The sequence below is a fragment of the Heptranchias perlo genome, chromosome 3 (genome assembly GCF_035084215.1).
Source record: "Heptranchias perlo isolate sHepPer1 chromosome 3, sHepPer1.hap1, whole genome shotgun sequence".
Taxonomy (NCBI): domain Eukaryota; kingdom Metazoa; phylum Chordata; class Chondrichthyes; order Hexanchiformes; family Hexanchidae; genus Heptranchias; species Heptranchias perlo.
In genome coordinates this window covers 103,815,395-103,834,499 of record NC_090327.1, presented here as the reverse complement: position 1 = coordinate 103,834,499, position 19,105 = coordinate 103,815,395, and the positions used below count along the sequence as shown (strand labels likewise).

The window sequence follows — 19,105 nt, the reverse complement described above, 5'->3', positions numbered from 1 at the left end:
TCTGACCCTGTAACAGCTATTTAACCATGAAAGGTATTTGAAATCGATCCATCACTGTTCAGTGTCATGAAACAATCATATGATATGTTGGTTTGATGACATTTCAAAGGAGGAGAATCTATGATTCACTCATATGGCAACGAGTATATCACAGTAGTAATCACATTTTGTTTACTCTTACCTTTTGTGAATCAGACAATTTATTATACACAGTATTGTGATATATGATATTTCAAAAGAATCAATTCAGAAACCATAGAGAATTTATCCCCCTGCCCCCCAAACATAGCTCTCTGAAATACTAGTTTAGCTCTGGACTCTAGGATGAGGTCAAACAACTCTGCCAGATGCTGCTTTATAAATGATACTGTGGCCCAGAATTTACTGTGAAAATAATGTTAAGGCTCACAGAGTTCACCCTTATTTATGTGCAAATCAGACAGCAACTTTTGGCGAGCGGCAAAATCTGGAAGTTGCTGTCTGAGATGCACTGCCTCTCCGTCATCTTCGCGAAAATGGCATCTCGCCATCGGACTCACCATTCAAATACATTGAATGGCGTGAAGTTTCTTGGATTGAAAATTGGTTAACAGACAGGAAATAGAGAGTAGGAATAAATGGGTCTTTTTCGGGGTGGCAGGCAGTGACTAGTGGGGTACCGCAGGGATCAGTGCTTGAGCCCCAGCTATTCACAATATACATCAATGATTTGGATGAGGGGACCAAATATAATACTTCCAAGTTTGCTGACGATACAAAACTAGATGGGATCGTAAGTTGTGAGGAGGATGCAAAGAGGCTTCAAGGCGATTTAGACAAGTTGAGTGAGTGGGCAAATACAGGGCAGATGCACTATAATGTGGATTAATGTGAAGTTATCCACTTCGGAAGGAAAACAGAAAGGCAGAGTATTATTTAAATGGTGATAGATTGGGGAATGTTGATGTGCAAAGGGACCTGGGTGTCCTTGTACACCAGTCACTGAAAGCAAACATGTAGGTGCAGCAAGCAGTTAAGAAGGCAAATGGTATATTGGCCTTCATTGCAAGAGGATTTGAGTACAGGAGCAAGGATGTCTTACTGCAGTTATACAGGGCCTTGGTGAGACCACACCTTGAGTATTGTGTGCAGTTTTCGTCTCCTTACCTAAGAAAGGATATACTTGCCATAGAGGGAGTGCAGCGAAGGTTCACCAGACTGATCCCTGGGATGGCAGGACTGTCGTATGAGGACAGATTGGGTCGACTTGGCCTTTATTCACTGGAGTTTAGAAGAATGAGAGGGGATCTCATTGAAACATATAAAATTCTGACAGGGCTAGACAGATTGGATGCATGGAGGATGTTTCCCCTGGCTGGGGGTTCCAGAACGAGGGGTCATAGTCTCAAAATGCGGGGTAGGACATTTAGGACTGAGATGAGGAGAAATTTCTTCACTCAGAGGGTGGTGAACCTGTGGAATTCTCTACCACAGAAGGCTGTGGAGGCCAAGTCACTGAATATATTTAAGAAGGAGCTAGATAGATTTCTAGACACAAAAGGCATCAAGGGGAATGGGAGAGAGCGGGAATGTGATATTGAGGTAGGGGATCAGCCATGATCATAGTGAATGGCGGAGCAGGCTCGAAGGCCTGAATGGCCTACTCCTGCTCCTATTTTCTATGTTTCTATATTTCTACTGACACCGTAGATATGGACTAAACTCATCACAAAAAGTTAGGGCTTGTCCATTCCAATCTAAGCATCCTTTTAACGACACAATAAGTTTTAATTGCTGCCAAACAAACTCTCTGGCACTGAAAATTAACTTGTACAAGTGTGGAGTCTCATTCCATCAGCTTTTAATTGTTGGAGATTTTAAAAAAAAAAACATGTAAATATTTTTTTTAAACTTCTACTTTCTGTCTCCTTTTTTCTCTCCCTCTTAATACAATCTTTCTTTCCCTTTCCTTATTTCGCTTTCTATACCTGATTTGACATTGAATTCACTATTCTAACTTGCACTTCCTGATTCAGACTGCGCTGCTCATTAATGATTCTTCAATCTGATTGGATAAGGAGATACACAGTTGCTTGCTCTGTTCACACAGGTCCCAGATGCCCTGTAGAAAGCGCCATGCCATTTTGGACCTCTAACCAACTGTAACCTCCAGTGCAAAAGCTCATGGAGAGTATGTGGGCAAGGTCGACGGGCATCGTTCGTTCGCCGCTCACAGTAAATTCTGGCCCATTGTGTTGTTGTGTCCTCTTCAGACTTGCATGTAAAAGTCGGAGTGGTCTTTTTGTTGAAGTGTTCTCTGCGTTTGCATGTCAGTCATGTTTGATTAGCAGCATGCTGTTGCTATTTCTGGTTAGATTGCTGTTATCATGTCAGTGGCTGTGCCACCCATTTGAGTGACCCTTGGTGTCAGGTTGATGGTATACTCACTAAGCACAAGACAGACTACAGAAAGTCCAAAGCTAATCGCTACTATACCAAAAAAACCTCCATACACAGATGGTTTGGGATTTTACGACTGTTTTGAAGGGTTTACTATGAAAACAGTTTTCTAGAATGAATAAGAACAGTTGTAGGTCTAGGTCCAAATAGCATTCCCCAGTATTTGTTATAACAATATTCCAGTGTCATGTAGCTGTGCAGGTGCCCAAACTGCAGTCTATGGGTCATGTGACCCACCATCCCAGGCAATTCAACCCTACTTGCTCTTCTATTTCATCATTGTTAGTTTGATGGTTGAATTTTGTGAAATTCGAGACTTGGAAAGGGCTGTTCTTAGTGATGCTGACTCATAAATCCTAAACCAGAACATCAAGGTAGCTTCTCTGAGGTGCAAGTACCAATTGCTAATTGGCACACGTGCCTCAGAGAAGCTACAAATGGCTGGTTTTGGAGAAATGTCTAACGGATGTAGTAGGGGTTACTCAGATTGAGGATGAAGTTTGTTGACTGAAGCACAGTAGAGGGAGCTTTACTTTGTATCTGGCTGTGCTATACCTGATCTGGGAGCATTAAGGTCCCTCACCTCATGGGCACAAGAAAAAGCTGAGTGCCTGTAGTGAAATTGTACTGTGCTTTACCAATTCAGGATCTCTTGAAATTAATCTTTGTGCCTGATGTGAATTAAATGTTGTGGCAAGACTTTTAGCAGAGAAAATGTTCATTTGTTGCTGCAAAATAATCGAAATCGGCACCGACAATGGTAGTTATAAAGCTCAGGTTGCTGAACTTTACAAATGCATATTTTTAAAAACATCTCTGTGATAAAAAAGAAGCTTTGTAAGAACAAGTGACACTTCACCATGAGTTTTCTTGTTTTGTCGGAGGTATTCAACTATTGATATAGATTAGTGAAACTTCTTTAGTTATGCTCTGGCCAACCACGTAGATTAAAAAAAATGCTCAATGAAACAGTTTCCAATTTCAAGATCGAATGATTCCTATTAGGATGACTTCTGGGAACATTTTATTGTGAAAAGGTTTGATTCTTGTAAACCACAGAACCATAAAAGTTAACAGCACAGCGATAAGCCATTCAGCTCATCTTGCCTGTGCCAGCACTTTGGTCGAGCAATCCAAAACTAATCCCACTGCCCTTCTCTCCCCATGCTCCCTTATCTTCCCCTGCTTCACATATTTATCCAATTTCCCTTCAAAGATGCAATGGATCTATTCCCGGTGGCCAAATGTTTTATTTTCCAACAACTTTGCACAAAACATTTCTCCAAATCTCTTTCTTTATTCTCGTGGTGACCCTTCATAACTGACTCTCCGACCAGAAGAAATAGTCTGTCGCTATTCACTGTACCGCCATAATTTTAAAAATCTCCAATAAATCTCTTAGCCTTCTACTGTTCCAGTGGAAACAGTCCCAATATCTCAAGTCTCTTATAATGATAAATTACCATCCCTGGGTATCATTCCAGAGTTTAAAACTCCAGCATTAATTGTAATGGTGTTTGTTTGGGCAATGGAAATAGGGAAAATAATTCTGGTGAATTTAAAAACTTTTGTGAGCTAAATTATTTTCAAAAGCTCATGTTTTTGCTAAGGGAGGGGGAGGAATTTTTGGATAGTTTTCACCAGAATACATTCACACCTCAGAGGAAAGCACAGGTAGAGGAAGAGGAGAGTGTGACTGTCAGTCAGCAGGGTAAAGGGAACCAAGGGGAGATAGAGAAGGAGGTCCCACAAACACTGGTCCTATCCAACAGATGCACTGTACTTAAGGATAAGGATGCAAGCTGTGGGGTGGATAGCCAGAAGACTAATCATGGCACTGTGGAGCAGGAGGCAATCAATGGGGGAGAAGAGCAGTAGAAAGGTTGTAGTCTTAGGAGATTCCATAATTAGGGGGATAGATAGCGTCCTCTGCAGTCGCAACCAAGAGTCCAGAAGGGTGTGTTGCTTACCTGGTGCAAAGGTGAAGGATATCTTGGAGAAACTGGAGAGGATCTTGGAAAGGGAGGGGGAAGATCAAGTTGCTGTGGTCCATGTTAGGACCAATGACGTAGGGAAGAAAAGGGAGGAGGTCCTGCTAAGGGAATATCAAAAGTTAGGAGCTAAATTAAAAAGCAGGACCTCACGGGTGGTGATCTTGGGATTACTACCCAAGCCACATGCTAATTGGTCTCGGGATAGGGAGATCAGGAAGGTGAATGCATGGCTGAAAATTTGGTGTGGAAAGGAGGGGTTCCATTTCATGGGACACTGGCACCAGTACTGGGACAGGAAGGAGCAGTACCGCTGGGACAGGCTCCACCTGAACCGGAATGGGACCAGTGCCTCAGCTGAAAGGATAAATAGGGCTATCAACAGGACTTTAAACTAGTATGCAGAAGGGGGTGGGGGGTGGAGGGGGATCTGGTGAAAATAACATAAGTCTGAAGATAAAAGAAATAGGAATTGAGATTAAAGGTCAGACCAAAGTAAGGAACAACAGTAACATAAATGGTCAGAGAACAAATACAATTATAGAACATGACTACAAAATATTAAAAATAAAGTGAGGGGAACAGTTATTAAAAACAAATTAGATTACCTGTACAACAATGTGCACAGCATCTAAAACAAAATGGGGGAATTGGAGGTAATAATTGATTGAGAAAGACATAAGTAAGACAAAGACCAAAGTAATAGATTGGAAAAAAGCTAATTTTGACGGGATGAGAATGGAATTAGGGAAGGTAAACAGGAAAAAATTTGACAGACTAAGAGATAGAACAGCAGTGGGAAATATTTAAAACTGTGATCACTAGAGTTCAGGAGAAATATATTCCTCTAAAAAGCAAGAACAAACGACTCAATAATGAAACACCGTGGATGAATAAAGCAATAAGGGTAAAATTGAAACTAAAAAAGTAGGCATACTCTAGGTACATAGACAACAAAGGAGAGGATGACAAAAACGAATATAAAGAGGAAGCATGTTTAAAAAACAATTAGGAAAGCAAAGAGGAACTACAAAATTAAATTACCAAGGAATATAAAGAGAAATAGTAAAGTATTCTACAGACACATAAATAACAAAAGAAAAATCAGGATAGGGATAGGGTTACTAAGGCATGCACAAGATAAACTCACAGGTAATGACAACGAAATGGCAGAACTATTTACCAGGGAGACTAACAAGGTGGGTATGACATTAGAAGAGATCAAAAAAGGTATAAAGACATTTAGGATAGAAAGGGGGCAGATAATTGATAAACTAATCAAACTTAGAGAGGATAAAACCCTTGGTCCGGATAGATTGCATCTGTGCACAATACAATGACTCTATAATATGGGATTAGAGTAGACAGGGCTGATGGCCGGCGCGGACACGATGGGCCGAAGGGCCTCTATCCGTGCTGTATAACTCTATGACTCTATGACTCTAAGAAGTTAGGAAAGAGATAGCAGAGACACTACATTACATATATATGTAAATTAATTAGGAGAGTGAATAGTGCCAGAGGACTGGTGGACAGCTAATGTTACTCCTATATTTAAAAAGGGAGATAGAACAAGTCCAGGGAACTATAGACCAGTTAGCTTAACATTGGTGGTAGGAAAGATAATGGAATTTTTACTCAAAGCTGCAATAGAAAAACATCTAGAAAATAAAAATATAATAAAGAGAGGGTTGTCCTATGAGGAGAGATTGAGTAAAATGGGCCTATAGTCTCTGGAGTTTAGAAGAATCAGAGGTGACCTCATTGAAATGTATAAAATTCTTAGAGGGCTTGACCGGGTAGATGCGGAGAGGCTGTTTCCCCTGGCTGGAGAAACTAGAACTAGAGGTCATAGTCTCAAGATAAGAGGTCGGCTATTTAGGAGATGAGGAAAAATTTCTTCACTCGGGGGTTGTGAATCTTTGGAATTCTCTACTCCAGAGGGCTGTGGATGCTCAGTCGTTGAGTATATTCAAGGCTGAGATTGATAGATTTTTGGACACTAAGGGAATCAAGGGATATGGGGATAGGGCAGGAAAGTGGACTTGAGGTCGAAGATCAGCCATGATCTTATTGAATGACGGAGCAGGCTTGAGAGGCTGTATGGCCTACACCTGCTCCAATTTTTTTATGAGTAGTCAGCATGGATTTCAGGAGGGAAAATCATGCTTGACCAACCTTATTGAATTCTTTGAAGAAGTAACAGAAAGAGTAGACAAGGGTAATGTAGTAGATGTCATACATTTGGATTTTCAAAAGGCCTTCAATATGGTTCCGCATTGTAGACCCATGACTAAAGTCAGAGCATGTGGAGTAAGGGGACAGGTAACAGAACGGATAGCAAGCTGGCAACAAAACAGAAAACAGAGAGTAGGGTTTATGGTAACTACTCAGACTGGCAAAAGGTTGGAAGTGGTGTTCTACAGGGATTGGTGCTACGACCAGTGTTGTTCACAATTTACATCAATGATTTGGATTCAGGAATCAGAAGTACAATTTCAAAATTTGCAGATGGCACAAAATTGGAGGGTATAGTTAATACTGAGGAAGAATGCATTAAAATGTAAGAAGAAATTAATAAACTTGCCGAATGGGCGTTTAATTGGCAAATGAATTTCAATTTGGATAAGTGTAAGATGGTGCATTTTCGTAGGAAAAATAAGGAGTCCATATATTCCTTGGAAAATAAGTGTCTAAATGGAATAGAGGAGCAAAGGGATCGAGGGATACAGATACACAAATCACTAAAAGTAGCGGCATAGGTTAATAAGGCCATAAAAAAGGCAAATCAAGCACAGGGGTTCATTTCTAGAAGGACAGAATTGAAAAGCAGAGAAGTTATGTTATACTTGTATAGAACCTTGGTTAGATCACACTTGAAGTATTGTGAACATTTCTGTTCTCCATATTATAAAAAGGTTATAAAAGTATTGGAAAAAGTGCAAAAAAGATTCACAAGGTTGATACGTATACCCTCTCAGTTCTGGTATCAGGAAAAGCTGAACTGGCTGGGGTTCTTTTCTCCAGAAAAGAGAAGGCTGAGGGGTGACCTAATAGAGGTCTTGAAGATACTGAAATGGTTTGATAGGGTAGATGTAGAGAAAATGTTTCCACTTGTGGGGGAGTCCAAAATTAGAGGCCATCAATATAAGATAGTGACTAATAAATCCAATGGGGAATTCAGGAGAAACTCCTTTATCCAAAGAGTGGTAAAAATGTGGAATGCGCTACCACAAGGAGTAGTTGAGGCAAGTAGCATCGATGCATTTAAGGGGAAACTCGATAAGCACATGAAGGAGAAAGGAATAGAAGGGTATGCTGATAGGGGTAAATGAATTAGGGAGAGAGGTGGCTGATGTGGAGCATATATGCCGGCATAGACCAGTTGGGCCGAATGGCCTGTTTCTGTGCTGTAGACTCAATGTAACTCAATGTTGTTCACAGAGGTTTCCAGTGTTTCAAAATATATGTATACATAATCACTGTCATGAAAACCACTGGCTTATAAAAGGTAGACACATTTCATTTACAGTGGATGAAACAGAGTACAATGCTGGATATTGTAATTGCTTTCTTTCCAAGTTGGATTAAGTCAATGGTCACTGGAGTTGAAAGTATGGATTAAGTCAATGGTCACTGGAGTTGCAACCTTGACTCCATGTAGTGGAGCAAAATTATCCGTTTTAAATAATATGCCAGTATGGACAAATCTAACTGCATGGAATTTCTTGGTATCCCTTTAACACATCACAGTTATGACTTCGCAGTGACACTTGTCTGTGTTCTGTCACCATGTTACAGGGAGTAGGTGAGAAGAAAGGGTTGTTGTAAACCATGAGATGTCTGCAACAGGAATGGTCATAGTAATACTGGGGTCTGTTCACAAATAGATGTTGCTTTCTCCTACTTTGCATAGATACAATTTGGATTAAGGAATATTATGTTACATGCCATTTTTGGAAAAACAATGGCAAAAGTACAAAAGTTCATTTTTACACTTTACAAAATTTTTGTGAATAGGGAACTGCCTGGAATAAACTAGGAATTAGGATTTGTCTATATTAGCTTGGCTTGTATTTGGTTTATGTAGAACTAGATTTAACACTAACAGTGACTAACAATCTTTAAACTGACCCCAGTGTCACGTATTAAAAGATAAAAGGCTTGGATAATGTACCCATAAAGCAGGTTGTATGTCAATATAAGAACATAAGAAAATAAGAAATAGGAGCAGGAGTAGGCCAATCGGCCCCTTGAGCCTGCTCCGCCATTCAATAAGATCATGGCTGATCTGATCCTAACCTCAAATCTAAATTCATGTCCAATTTCCTGCCTGCTCTCCGTAACCCCTAATTCCCTTTACTTCTAGGAAACTCTCTTTCTGTTTTAAATTTATTTAATGATGTAGCTTCCACAACTTCCTGGGGCAGCAAATTCCACAGACCTACTACCCTCTGAGTGAAGAAGTTTCTCCTCATCTCAGTTTTGAAAGAGCAGCCCCTTATTCTAAGATTATGCCCCCTAGTTCTAGTTTCACCCATCCTTGGGAACATCCTTACCGCATCCACCCGATCAAGCCCCTTCACAATCTTATATGTTTCAATAAGATCACCTCTCATTCTTCTGAACTCCAATGAGCAGAGTCCCAATCCACTCAACCTCTCCTCATATGTCCGCCCCCTCATCCCCGGGATTAACCAAGGGAACCTTCTTTGTACTGCCTCGAGAGCAAGTATGTCTTTTCTTAAGTATGGACACCAAAACTGTATGCAGTATTCCAGGTGCGGTCTCACCAATACCTTATATAACTGCAGAAATACCTCCCTGTTTTTATATTCTATCCGCCTAGCAATAAAAGCCAACATTCGGTTGGCCTTCTTGATCACCTGCTGCACCTGCATACCAACTTTTTGATTTTCTTGCACTCGGACCCCCAGATCCCTTTGTACTGCAGTACTTTCCAGTTTCTCGCCATTAAGATAATAACTTGCTCTCTGATTTTTCCTGCCAAAATGCATAACCTCACATTTTCCAATATTGTATTGCATCTGCCAAATCTCCGCCCACTCACCCAGCCTGTCTATATCCCCTTGTAGGTTTTTTATGTCCTCCTCAATCTCTACTTTCCCTCCCATCTTTGTATCATCTGCAAACTTTGATATGTTGCACTCGGTCCCCTCCTCCAAATCGTTAATATAGATTGTAAAGTGTTGGGGACCCAGCACCGACCCCTGCGGAACACCACTGGCTACTGGTTGCCAGTCCGAGAATGAACCATTTATCCCAACTCTCTGCTTCCTGTTAGATAACCAATCCTCCACCCATGCCAGAATATTACCCCCAATCCAGTGATTCTTTATCTTGAGCAATAATCTTTTATGTGGCACCTTGTCAAATGCCTTCTGGAAGTCTAAATACATTACGTCCACTGGTTCCCCTTTATCCACCCTGTACGTTATGTCCTCAAAGAACTCAAGCAAATTTGTCAGACATGACTTCCCCTTCATAAAGCCATGCTGACTTTGTCCTATTAAATTATGCTTATCCAAATGTTCCACTACTGTCTCCTTAGTAATAGACTCCAAAATTTTACCCACCACAGATGTTAGGCTAACTGGTCTATAATTTCCAGCCTTCTGCCTACTACCCTTTTTAAATAAGGGTGTTACATTCGCAGTTTTCCAATCTGCCGGGACCTTTGCTGAGTCCAGAGAATTTTGGAAAATTATTACGAAAGCATCCACAATCCCTACTGCCAATTCCCTCAAGACCCTAGGATGGAAGCCATCAGGTCCAGGGGATTTATCCGCCTTGAGACCCATTAATTTACTGAGTACCAATTCCTTAGTGATTTTAATCGTATTTAGCTCCTCCCCCCCCCCCCCAGAGCCCCCTGTTTGTCCAGTGTTGGGCTATTCTTAGTGTCCTCTACTGTAAAGACTGAAACAAAATATTTGTTCAGCATTTTTGCCATCTCCATGTTTCCCACAATTAATTTCCCGGTCTCATCCTCTAAGGGACCTACGTTTGCCTTAGCCACCCTTTTTCTTTTTATATAACTGTAGAAACTTTTGCTATCTGTTTTTATATTTTTTGCTAATTTATTTTCATAATCTATCTTCCCTTTCTTAATCAATCCTTTAGTTACTTTTTGCTGTCTTTTGAAGACTTCCCAATCTTCTATCCTCCCACTAAGTTTGGCTACCTTATATGTCCTTGTTTTTAGTCGGATACTATCCTTAATTTCTTTACTTAGCCACGGATGGCTGTCATTTCTTTTACACCCTTTTTTCCTCAGTGGAATATATTCTTTTTGAAAGTTGTAAAATAACTCCTTAAATGAACACCACTGCTCATGTACCGTCTTACCCTTTAATCTATTTTCCCAGTCCACTTTAATCAATTCCGCTCTCATACCATCATAGTCTCCTTTATTCAAGCTCAGTACGCTTGTTTGAGAACCAACCTTCTCACCCTCTTATTGGATATGGAATGTAACCATGTTATGGTCACTCATTCCAAGGGGATCCTTAACTAGGACATTATTAATTAATCCTGGCTCATTACACAGGACCAGGTCCAAGGTTGCTTGCCCCCTTGTAGGATCAGTTACATACTGCTCAAGAAATCCATCCCTAATACACTCAATAAACTCTTCCTCAAGGCTGCCCTGCCCAATTTGATTTGTCCAGTTAATATGATAGTTAAAATCCCCCAATATATCGCTGTTCCTTCATCGTCGCTGGGTCAAAATCCTGGAACCCCCTTCCTAACAGCACTATGGGAGAACCGTCACCACACGGACTGCAGCGGTTCAAGTAGGTTCACCCCACCTTCTCAAGTACAATTAGGGATGGGCAATAAATGCCAGCCTTGCCAGCGACGCCCACATCCCATGAACAAATAAAAAAAAACACCCCCTAGGCAATTATATATACCACATCGAAATCATTACACCACCTGGGCAAATATATATGAAACCATTACTGCTGAGTATTTATCTATGTACCACATCTAGACCATTCTAGCTACTGGGACTTTTTTAAGTAAAAAATTGTGAGATATTCAGCTTTGTAATGTTACAATCACAACTTGAAATGTTAAATGGTGAATTAACCAATAAAAGGAACAACGGATGCAATGACTTGAATCAACACTCTGTCCAAGATCCAAACCCTTGGACAGAGTGTATATTGGTGACTTAATTAGTCTGTGACAAGTCTGAGGCTTGTGTGTAAGGCATTTCCCATCAAATCAAAACATGATTTAAGGTTTTATTAATTTCTATAGTTTCATTGTCCTTTGAAATCAGACTTCAATCATCTCAAATCATTGTGATGTGCAGGTGAGTAGAAGCAATAATCCTGGTTGACTGAGTCACATACCCATCATGCATCTTACCCATCAAATTTCTTCCATCATTCACTCTGAGGCTAAAGTCCTACTATCCTACATTTTAAACACTAGGCCCCACCTGGTCACATGCAGTTCAGAATTGTGTTCTAATCTCCACCCACTATTAAAGGATAATCCCCCATCAATGCAAGCAATTACTTTTGTTCAAGTTCAAGCTTAATGTCGGAGCAGGTGATGACATGCAAAGCACTGTGTACTTTCATTTGTTATTTATCTCTCCTCTTGCGAATTCCAAAATGAATTTTGATAGTTTTAGGGACCTTTCTGTGAATTTGAATAACTATCCCTGCACTTTCTAAACTGCATGGTGATATGAATATCCACAAAATTGCTCCCTCTTATAAAATCCTTATTTCTTTGTTAGAAACATTACTGTAAAAGTGTCATATCAGGCTTCAAGTCATTGCATCCGTTGTTCCTTTTATTGGTTAATTCACCATTTAACATTTCAAGTTGTGATTGTAACATTACAAAGCTGAATATCTCACAATTTTTTACTTAAAAAAGTCCCAGTAGCTAGAATGGTCTAGATGTGGTACATAGATAAATACTCAGCAGTAATGGTTTTATATATATTTGCCCAGGTGGTGTAATGATTTCGATGTGGTATATATAATTGCCTAGGGGGTGTTTTTTTTTATTCGTTCATGGGATGTGGGCGTCACTGGCAAGGCTGGCATTTATTGCCCATCCCTAATTGTCCTTGAGAAGGTGGGGTGAACCTACTTGAACCGCTGCAGTCCGTGTGGTGACCGTTCTCCCATAGTGCTGTTAGGAAGGGGGTTCCAGGATTTTGACCCAGCGACGATGAAGGAACAGCGATATATTTCCAAGTCGGGATGGTGTGTGACTTGGAGGGGAACGTGCAGGTGGTGTTGTTCCCATGTGCCTGCTGCTCTTGTCCTTCTAGGTGGTAGAGGTCGCGGGTTTGGGAGGTACTGTCGAAGAAGCCTTGGCGAGTTGCTGCAGTGCATCCTGTGGATGGTACACACTGCAGCCACTGTGCGCCGGAGGTGAAGGGAGTGAATGTTTAGGGTGGTGGATGGGGTGCCAATCAAGCGGGCTGCTTTATCTTGGATGGTGTCGAGCTTTTTGAGTGTTGTTGGAGCTGCACTCATCCAAGCAAGTGGGGAGTATTCCATCACACTCCTGACTTGTGCCTTGTCGATGGTGGAAAAGCTTTGGGGAGTCGGGAGGTGAGTCACTCGCCGCAGAATACCCAGCCTCTGACCTGCTCTTGTCGCCACAGTATTTATATGGCTGGTCCAGTTAAGTTTCTGGTCAATGGTGACCTCCAGGATATTGATGGCGGGGGTTTCGGCGATGGTAATGCCGTTGAATGTCAAGGGGAGGTGGTTAGACTCTCTCTTGTTGGAGATGGTCATTGCCTGGCACTTATCTGGCGCGAGTGTTACTTGCCACTTATCAGCCCAAGCCTGGATGTTGTCCAGGTCTTCCTGCATGCGGGCTCGGACTGCTTCATTATTTGAGGGGTTGCGAATGGAACTGAACACTGTGCAGTCATCAGCGAACATCCCCATTTCTGACCTTATGATTTTGATGTGGTACATGTAATTGCCCAGGGGGTGTAATGATTTAGATGTGTTATGTATCATTGCCCGGGTGGTGTAATGATTTAGATGTGGTATATATAATTGCCCAGGAGGTGTAACAGTTTAGATGTCCAGGAGGTGTAACAGTTTAGATGTCCAGGAGGTGTAACGGTTTAGATGCCCAGGAGGTGTAACGGTTTAGATGCCCAGGAGGTGTAACGGTTTAGATGCCCAGGAGGTGTAACGGTTTAGATGAATGATGAGGAGTAGTAATCTTTTAAATGTGAAAAGCAGGTGCTGTAGTGGTTAAAAAACACCTCCTCGAAATGGAACAATGAACCACCAGCCTAGATTAATTCCATTCCAGGTTTTCAGTCTAATTTGCAAGTTTTGAAGCTCCATATTTAATGATGCAGGACCATATTTTAGTTCTTAAGTGGCTCCTTGTGCTGCATGATAAAGCCTTCTTTATGTACATTATATTTAGTGTCAAATCTTTTTGTGTTTTTAACGTCAAATTTATTAATATTGGATTTATTTTCAGATCACCCTGCTCAGAACTGACATTAGAAAATGAGATTGTATTTAAGTAATTGTCTTCATGTATCGTGCTATAAGCCCACACTCCCAGGACGTGTGGGTTAGCGAATCAGGGTGTAATGTTGCAGTTCCATCTCCAGCCCACGCTTCATTACAAACGCTGCTCCCTGCTGGGAGTGCGGGATTGCCGAGTCAGCCCATGCAAAATCTATTGCACAATGTAGCAGAAAAGAATTGATGCCAAGAAATCCCAGTAGAATTAAAAATTCTACAGAAATTGCACCACTGTGGTAAGGTAACACGATGAAGCAGCTTTAATCATTTTTTGGGTTATAAACAATACAAAGCTTTTCAGATTGTAAACAAGTGCTTTAAATAGAATATGTCATGGCCACCCATGTGATAGGATAAATACCTCTACCCATGAGGTTGACTATAAGCTTCTCTTGTTTAGAGTATTGATCAAATTACACTGCTGGTCAAGCACTACGCTTTATGGATAGGTGCTCTTCAAGACATAGAAACATGAACCTATGTAAAATTAACACTACCCATATGATCTATTCTTTATAAACCCTATCTCCCAATGTGTATTTTCCCCCTCAGCCATGCAGAGTTTTAGCTAACATAACAGTTTTTGTTTGGTTCTAGGTTGCGATCTTTGGTCAAACAGCTGGAACGAGGTGAAGCTTCAGTCGTAGACTTAAAAAAGAATTTGGAGTATGCAGCTTCAGTACTTGAGACAGTCTACGTTGATGAGACACGGTATGTATACCAACCACTTCGACAGGGGCCTGTACATTTATTTGTGCTTGACTTCAGCTGTGCTGTCAGGAGATCCAGTATCCCCCTGTATATTTTTATAGTAATTTTAGTTACAATGTTCTCTGGTTAACAAAGAGAAGCATCGCATTAGCCACAGATGTGCAATCTTCCTACATCCCCTTACTGCAATAACTGTCTAAATAATATATTAAAAGTCTTGTGTATAATACCATTTCCTGTAAACACTACACTTACTTCCTGTCACACTTTAGCTGTCATTCTTCAAATGTCACACTTTAGATCTTTGTCTCACTCACTGTAAGCAACGTCAATGAAGGATCTGCTGGTTATTCTAACCAAGACAACCTGTGACAATTTGAGCTCAACGTGTTACTTGAACACATATTAAATTAATTTTAGCCTTTGCATTTGGCCTTAGAACACTGATTTTCAGCTTTAACCAGATATTCGGAATTTTTCTCAGCTTTCTATATTCGGTACAGTACAATTTCACCAAAACTACTTTCTACATGCATTTTGCTCGTACTTTCCATGTATATTAGAGATATATCTGACAGTTTTTTTATAGCAGCTTTATTTTTTCACAATATTTGTCTTTAGAAGTTTTAATTGTTTTATTTAATGGAGATGTAAATTGTTATATTGAAATAAATTACAGATCATCACCAGGTGGTGGCAAGGCTGTATTCATTGCTAACCCTTAGTTGCTCTGAGATCGTGGTGGTAAGCCTTTTCCTTAAGCCGCTGCAATCTTTGTGGTGATGATGCTTCCTCAATGGTGTTAGGTAGAGAATTCCAGGATTCTGAGCCAGCAACAATGAAGCAATGGTTACATATGCCCAAATCAGGAAGGTATATGACTTAGGGGAGGGAAGGGGCCTTGGAGATGATGGCATTCCCATGGCATTGTTGCTTTTGTACTTCTTGATGGAAGTGATATTTAAGTAAGTGTAGCGAGTTGCTGCAGTGCATCCTATTGATAATACTACTGCAGCCACAGTGCACCGGTGGTGGAGGGGGGTGAATATTGAATCCAATAGCAGGGCCACCATTCTGTCCTGGATGGTATGAAGTTGCTCCTTGAGTAGTGTTGTGGCTGCACCAAATTCAGGTGAGTGGTGAGTATTCCATCACACCCCTGACTTGAGCCTTGTAGATGGTAGAGGTGGTTTGAGGGGTCAGGAGGTAAGCCATTTGTCACAAAGTACCCAATGCCTTCCTTCGTGCTTATAGCCATGGTTGGTTCAGTTAGGTTTCTGGTAAATTTGTGATGGTGGAAGATTCAGTGAAGGTACTGCTGAAGGTCAGAAGGAGGTGGTTGGGTTTTTCCTTGTTGGAGATGGTCATTACTTTGCACTTATTTGGCATGAATGCACCCTGCCTGAGCCCAAGCCTGTTGTTGTCCTGGTCCTGATGAAGGCTGGCATGGGGTATTCATTATCAGAGAAGTTGTGAATGCAGCTAAACTCTGTGGAATCATGAGTGAATAGCCCCGCTCTTGATTTTATGATGGAGGAAGGGTCATCGATGAAGCTGCTGAAGAAGGTTGGACTGCAGACTTTTCCTTGAAGAACTTCTGCAATGATGTCTCAAGGCTGCTTCGAACTTCATGCCCATTAATATGAAAACAGAAGGATTTTCAAGTATTGAACCTACTCTCTTTGATCGGTGTATACATTGAACGTACAGCGTTAATTAAAGTAGGGCACTTCTGAAAAGAAAAGTGTAGTGTGCATAGTGTTGATATCACACCTACGTAGCAGGACACGGGACCCTTCAGACAGCATTGCCGTCATGGTAGTTGTTTCACCTAACCAGCCTGAGACGCCCACAGGGATAACAAAAGGAAATGATTTTGTTTATGAGTCATGACTTTGATAAACTACAGAGCCAATGCCTAGACTTGCCTCTCTACTCGACCATGAATTCATTTCTCAACCACTTTCAGTTAAAATTTGTGTAGCAGTACAGCTTTACTCTGTACCAGAAATTCTGCTGCATCTTCAAATCACTAGACCCATTCTCCACAGTGCGGGCTGCTCCAGTCTAGAAGAATGATCAACTATTATGAAAATCCATCTTTCTTTCAGACAAAGAAATTGATGTGAAGAATTACTTAGGTTCTGCCATTAAATTCACAAGCCTACCAATGTCCCTCATATTCAGTGGGATAATTATATTGTGAGATTGTGATCCTGCCTCAAGATCATGAGCTGACACAACTATACAGCAGTAATTCCGGGCATTCCGGATAAAAGAATGGCATGATGAACCTATCCCAGCACCAGTAGTGATAGTAAAAAGCCCATCTTAAAACTGTAGGCCTCATATCTTTGTGACAGAAAGGATGAAGAAACACTGGCAAATTCCATGGCCAGGCAGAAGTGAGAAAGTGAGAAAAAAGAGAAAAGATAAAAGAGAGGAGAGAAAAATAATTTGTTGAAGTCATTTGGCCATCCACTGTGAAAGAAGCAGCTTGTCACTTTTAACTGTATTTCAATTTTTGCTGTGAATTGATCCCCCGCCTCGGGTATCCAGTTTATGACTGCAAATTTCACACCTGTGATTTGCCCAGTGTTAACAGGCCTGGTATTTACGCTTCAGAGAGGCTGATCACATCAAAAAGAACATTTGGAATGAAAAGGGTTTTGCATATAATATCTTGCATACATATGTTAAAAAAAAATCCTGTATGGTTTTGTTTCCTTTAAACGCAGACGTCTCCTGGATACAGAAGATGAACTCAGCAACATCCAGTCCGACTCTGTTCCCTCAGAGGTCCGAGACTGGCTGGCCTCCACTTTTACGAGACAAATGGGGATGATGCTGAAGAGAACAGAGGAAAAACCAAGATTCCGCAGCATCGTCCATGCAGTGCAGGCTGGGATTTTTGTCGAAAGGTAAGGAAAGTTTCTGTAAATTTTTAGAGGCTGACAGGTCTTATTTAGGCCTTTTTACTCATGCTGTCCTGGTTAAAAATGTCATTGTGACACCAAAAAGAAATACTTGCAACTGGACATTTTCCACCCTCCTACTTTAGTAGCCAACAGCTACTGCTTCAAATACATGGGGCAAATAGAAATGTCATAAAATAGCTAAGGGCAAATTTCCCTGGTTCCCTTCGCCCATGCAGGACAGGAACAGTGCCTCTAAAGAACGCTGCTCCTGCCCAGGCTCAGGAGAGCCAATATTTCCTGTTCCAGGCCATCAACCTGGCCTGGGAGTACCCCTGGCTCCAGCTTGCCCCCTAGCATGGTCCAAGGATGGTAGAAGAGAGAGAAAATTTAAGTGCAGCTGCAGGCTTGAGAGGCCTGCAGCTGTGTGTTGGATCTCTGAGACTGGGGCTTTCTGGTTCCTGATGATCAGCAGCCAAAAGGCTCTAGTAGCCAGTAACACCTTTGGAGGACTTAAAAAAAAAAAGGTTACTTGCTTTCCTATTTTAAGTCTGCCCTGGGACCTCCGCAGATCCTCCAATCAGTGGGAGTCTGAGGACAGGCAGTAATGCCATGTTTCATTGGTCACCTCTGTATCAAGGTGCTTTGTGAGCGGTGCAGTAGGGAAATGAGGTTGGAGGCTGCGAATGCCTACTGCAGGCAGAGGCCCAACTCTGCCTTAAAGGAGGAGAGAGATGCGGTGAAGTTTAGTTCGGGAATTCCAGAGCTTAGGCCCAAGGCAGCTGAAGGCATGGCCGCCAATGGTGGAGCGATGAAAATTGGGGATGCGCAAGAGGCCAGAATTGGAGGAGCGCAGAGATTTTGGAGGGTTGTAGGGCTGGAGGAGATACAGAGATAGGGAGGAGGCGAGGCCATGGACGGATTTGAAGACAACGATGAGAATTTTAAAATCAAGGCATTGCTGGGAGCCAATGTAGGTCAGCGAACACAGGGGTGATGGGCGGTTGGGACTTGTTGTGAATTAGGATATGGACAGCAGAGTTTTGGGTAAGCTCAAGTTTATGGAGGGTGGAAGATGGGAGGCTGGCCAGGAGAGCATTAGAAAAGTCCAGTCTGGAGGTCACAAAAATATGGGTGAAAGTTTCAGCAGCAGATGGGTTGAAGCAGGGGCGGAGATGGGCAATATTATGGAGATGGAAGTCGACGGACTTAGTGGTGGAGAGGATATGAGCTTGAATGTTCAGCTCAGGAACAAATAGAATGCAGAGGTTGTGAACAGCCTGAGACAGTGGGCAGGGAGGGGGACGGAATTGGTGGCGGAAGCCGAGGACAATGGCACATAGTTGGACACATAGGATCTGTCATAGGATCTGCTCTACCCATTAGAGTAAATTTGGTGAGGCTCTCTCTGCACTCCTAGAGCAGAATATCACTTGCCAGGAGCATGGATTGAAGAATTTGCTGCAGAGGTCAGTGGGAGTAATCA

General features: G+C 41.7%; 1 protein-coding gene across 2 annotated transcripts in view; it reads left to right on the top strand.

Moving 5' to 3' along the window:
* The window catches only part of LOC137318715 (dual specificity calcium/calmodulin-dependent 3',5'-cyclic nucleotide phosphodiesterase 1C-like), a 478,280-nt gene that overhangs the window by 283,707 nt on the left and 175,468 nt on the right, over positions 1-19,105 (top strand). For both annotated transcript variants that reach the window (XM_067981388.1, XM_067981392.1), the window contains 2 exons: positions 14,591-14,704; positions 17,443-17,625. In XM_067981388.1, coding sequence (XP_067837489.1) covers positions 14,591-14,704; positions 17,443-17,625 — 297 coding nt within the window. The remainder of the gene's footprint in view (positions 1-14,590; positions 14,705-17,442; positions 17,626-19,105) is intronic.